General features: G+C 42.7%; 1 protein-coding gene across 1 annotated transcript; it reads left to right on the top strand.

Moving 5' to 3' along the window:
• Positions 1-219: 219 nt before the first annotated feature.
• LOC146139033 (uncharacterized) lies at positions 220-4,593 on the top strand. The gene is made up of 3 exons (XM_083391999.1): positions 220-1,343; positions 1,872-1,951; positions 2,500-4,593. Exons 1-3 carry the CDS (start codon positions 666-668, stop codon positions 4,100-4,102), a joined length of 2,361 nt encoding a protein of 786 aa, XP_083248125.1. The 5' UTR covers positions 220-665; the 3' UTR covers positions 4,103-4,593.
• The last annotated feature ends 305 nt before the right edge of the window (positions 4,594-4,898 follow it).

Raw genomic sequence — 4,898 nt, 5'->3', positions numbered from 1 at the left:
TACTTCACTTTGGGCTGCGCGGTTTAAGCCAAGCCGCTTTTTTATCGACACCGTCGTTTTTTCGTATTTTTCCCTTAAACGTGTTGCCTTACAAAAAGCTCGGCCTTTTTCGGTTCGTTTGCGCGCGCATGCACACACACTCACCTGAGCTGCGCGTCGTCAGATCTGCGCTACTTAAATAAGAAGCCAGACTGGAAAGCAAGCATCAGTTGTAACTAATCCACCAGTGGTTGAGCTCAATACAAGCCCCTAACTTTACTGCAAGGGTTCAGTTAAAATGTAAAAGTTTTGATTTAAGCAAGCTTAGCATATGTTTATTATTAAGTTCAATTTTATTTTAAAGTTTTTAGGTAAAAATTTATGCAAAAATCAGTGGATGTTTGAATTTGGTAATTTAGCGGTTTTCAGCATTTTGTGTATTGTTTATTATTGTTTATATTAACTATAACAAAAGAGCATTTTTCGAACAATAACTAAGTTGCCCTGAGCAGTAGGATAATGCAAATCAATGCATATATTATAATTAAAAAAAAACGTATCTATTTAATGTCACGCCCTTATGAGAAATTGAAATTAATTCGAATTATTTGTGTTTTAGATCAAAACGTTTTTTAGTAAGCGAATTGAGCTTTACCACGAACCATCAAGCCACTTGCAGTTTGGGCATGTCAGTTTGCCTCGGAAACGCTTCGAAACTAGCTGCAATGAACAACGAAATGGCGATTCTCAGCGGAATCTGTGCGAACGGGCTTCTATCTAACCAAACAAACACCAGCAACTTGTGCAACAACTCCTGGCAGGATCTGTCACCCATGTCCCCTGACAAGCGCTACCCTGGTGCAAATGCGCAGAGAAACGAACAAAACTTGTTCCAATTCTCCAAGAAATCGAGCGACGAGGAAAACTACACTTCAGATTCCATGTCATTGTCAAGCCCTTTGTCACCGACAATGAAACATTCAAATAACAACAACAACAAGCCAATCAGCGCACAGCAAGATAACAGCACCACTAATGAGAACTTCGCAGTAGAGAGCCTTTGCACCGTTAAATCAGCAGTTGCAGTCGCGAAAGCAGCCGCTACTTTGCTGGGAGCCGGTGACGAACAAGCTCAGCAGGATTCCAACAGCGATGTGTCGAATAAAGAGGAATGGAACTCAGATAAAGAGTCAAACTCCGAGAAAGAGGGAGATGATATGTCGAAAGATATAAAGGACGCCGTGAGTCAAGTTCTCAAGGGTTATGATTGGACGCTGGTTCCCATGCCCGTGAGAATGAACGGTTCACAGAAGATGAAACCTCACGTGAAACGACCCATGAATGCTTTCATGGTTTGGGCTCAGGTAAAAATCATCCCTGCTTAAAGCTTACACGATATTAGGGGTTTTCTGCTAGTCTGTTCCGCTGAAGCGTATATTAACAATCAAACTCAAACGTTTAAAAACCCAAGTAAAATACAAGAGCAAATATTAGTTTAGCCGTGTTTTTTTAATTTTAAACTTGTTTTATAACGCCAATATAGCCAATAATTCTAGAGTATTCCTAGACCGGTAGAAACTTACGTTTAAATAAGCTAAAAAACCTTTCTTAAAAGTGGTTAATACTCGAACGTTGGCTTGACAAACAAATCCACTTTAAAATCAAACTTTGCCCAAAACTCGTCGCACAGATTAGAGAGAAATAAATAAACAGATTGCTTTGTATTGATAAACACGCCGACACATTCAATCCCGATTATCTGCTCGACTAATCCTAGAATGACGTCATGGTTAAAGTTGAATGACTTAAAACTTTCTAGTTTTAAGATGCGTCACTTGAAGGTGACTGTTGCGCAGTTATTCACAAGTTTTAACAAGTTATTTTGTTTACAGGCTGCCCGCAGAAAGCTGGCCGACCAATATCCACATCTGCACAACGCTGAACTTAGCAAGACGCTTGGAAAACTTTGGAGGTAGATTGGATTTATACTTGACACCGTTACGTTATGTTGTGCACACATATGAAGCAATAACCCTAGTAAATAAATATTAACCTGCCAGTTGTGCTTTTAACGGCCCTCCCTACAAACCAATGAAGCTGTTCAGACGATGGTTAAACAAAGCAACGTTGTAGCGAATAAATTCACAACACTTTAATGTTTGATAAAAATAAATTAATTTCGTATGAAAAGAACGTAAAAATACAAACTAAATGATGCAAGCGATTATAAAAAAAGTTGTTTCTAAGTAAGGAGGACCAGGTAATTGATAGTTTTTATTTACAAAGTGGATTTCAACCCTTTTTAGTTACAACAACCAAATCTTTGTGGTTTAGCTTTATTTCAAACTTTTGTCAAATAAATTGTAAGGTTAGGGCTGCAACTTAATAAATCACTGAAAAAGCGAACGAGCGATAAGCGTGGGTTCAAAACCTCGCGCAAGTTTATTAACACGGGCGAACAAACAGAAGTGACTTGCTGTTCAAATACAAGCAGCCGCTAATCCCTTATTCTACCTTCAGGTTGCTCAGCGAAATCGAGAAAAAGCCCTTCATCGACGAAGCGGAACGGCTGCGCATCAAGCACAAGAAGGATCACCCAGGGTACAAGTACCAACCCAGGCGCAGGAAAAGCAGCAAGACAAACCAAGCGGAACCTGGGCAAGCGGTCGGTGGCAAACAGCAGGGCAATAAATCGAAGAAGGTTGAGGCCAGTGTGAGTGAAGTTGCGCCTTCAATGCAACAAAGCTTGGTTGCAAACCCTATAAAGCAACAAGCTCGCGGTGCGACTTCACCCAAGCATAACAACATGCACCTCCCCACAAACCTGCCGTTTGAAGCGATGCAAGAACACATCAACTTCCAATCCTCACCTGACGCTCTGGTGCCGACCTCCCCGGCTTCAAGGTCATTGGCGGATGAACATTGCGCGCGCGAAGCCACGATTCACTCCGCGGTGGTGAACGGTATGTTAGGCCACAATGAAGTCGAACACACAGACGCCAACATGCTTCCCACCTACCCTTACACAGCGAGTAGCGAGCAGCAGAGCATCCCAGCAGCTACTTACACCGAGTCAGACTTCCACAGTTACGTCTCCCCGCAAAGCAAGAGTCCTGGGAACAGCAGTAGTAGGGTTGAGGAGGCTTACACTTACGACATCTCGCACAAGAAAAGCGACGCTGGCGATTCTTACAAGGGCAGTGAGCCTTCTGTCAGCCCCATTGATTACTCCAACCAGGGCGCAGTGTTTTCCCCGCATAGCACGCCCAGCAGTGTTAGTTACATGCAGCGAAACTGGATTGAACAAACCGACCAAGTCCCTCCAATAACTTCACCTTCAGAAGCCAATCGCCAGCTCCAGCATTTCAACAACACACAGCACCCTCGCTTCGCCTGCGGTGGGATTCGAAGCGGCAACCCCGGGGAGTTTTCACCGAGCCACGCGCAGCAGAAGCCGGTTAAGAAGGAACAGATGTCGCCGATCCAACGCCACTTTATGGCACAACACAACCAGGAAGGTTACTGTGAAGCTCTGGCTCAAGGAGCAGCTCACTTATCAGTACAGGGAGCAAGCTATAGGGCCTACACACCTCAGGAGATGAACAACCACGCAGCACAAGTGCAACAGCAGGTACAACAACAAGCACAGCAGCAGCAGCAACAGGTTGAAGACAGCTTCCCAGGCTTCGAGTGCCCTACTTTCCCCTCTCCCGTCCAGTTCGAGCAATGTGCGACCAAGAGTGGGATAATGACGAGTGTGGAGAGCAACGTTCAAGTGACAAGATGCGCTTCCGACTCGAACCTCACATTCGACGAACCACCAGCAGCTGTATACAACCACCAGGCACTTTCACGGCGCGTCTCCCTTCCCATATCTACCCACTACCACCGTCACCACCCCTACAACCGCCCCTACATGGACGAGGGTAACCCCCTGGGCGCCCCAGACCACCCCTCCCCTGTCCCGTACCCCCCCAAACACACCGACGAACAGGGGGGTATGTACGACTTCGCCTATATGCAATCCATGCAGCCGCAAGTCTACCACGACCCACAACACTACCACGCCAACCCGTGCTGGCCGACTGTGACGTCATCAAACGGCATTTTCACGTCACAGTAGTTGTTGTTGTTGTTACGTAACAGTTTTGTTTTGTTTGTAGAAGTTCCGACGATTTAGAGCGAATTTTGTGCGAAAGTATTTATTTTGCGAATCGTTTTTTCTCGCCACTATTTATTGTTGTAAGTTTGTCGGAATTACTTTTCACGAATCGAACTTCCGCTGCCTTTCGAAAGAACTCGCGTAATTTATTGGTTTGCTCATAAAACCATGTTTTTCTTTTCTTGTCGATATTTATTCTTGCTCTCTGCTGCAATGTCAGTGTCGCAAAAAACTTGTTTCTGTGAATTTTAATTTTATATATTTTTATATCATTGAGTTTTATTTAATTACTTTTTGCTTCTTTTGCTTGTTGATCCCTTATCTTTAACGCCTTTCGCATTTTTTATTTTTAAGTTTCTTTTTATAATTCTATGTATCATGTAAAATAATTGTATTTTGAAATGTTTCATTCCATATTTATATAATTAAGCTTGCAATTAAAAAATGCAACAAACATATCAACTTTGTGATTCATGACTTTATGTTAAACCCATACAAAAGTAGGCAATCGCTTTGTTTGAACATTTTAAGCGAACTTTATTGGTGCGTTAAGCTTTTGTGAAGGTGGCCCAGAGTAGCAAGGTTAAGCTTTAAACATTTACAGCCAGTTCGTGTTAAATATTAATTAATCTTCACTGAAAAGAACAAATATTGTTAAACTTCGCAATTGTAAGGCTTTAAAGTGATTTCCAATAAAACCTTATCAGCGTTTTAAACTTAGGCAAAAAGCTGTAAAAATAGCAACTTTGGCGAAAAA

This window comes from Ascidiella aspersa, chromosome 6, assembly GCF_963924565.1.
Source record: "Ascidiella aspersa chromosome 6, kaAscAspe10.2, whole genome shotgun sequence".
NCBI lineage: Eukaryota > Metazoa > Chordata > Ascidiacea > Phlebobranchia > Ascidiidae > Ascidiella > Ascidiella aspersa.
This window is presented reverse-complemented; position numbering and strand designations above follow the sequence as displayed.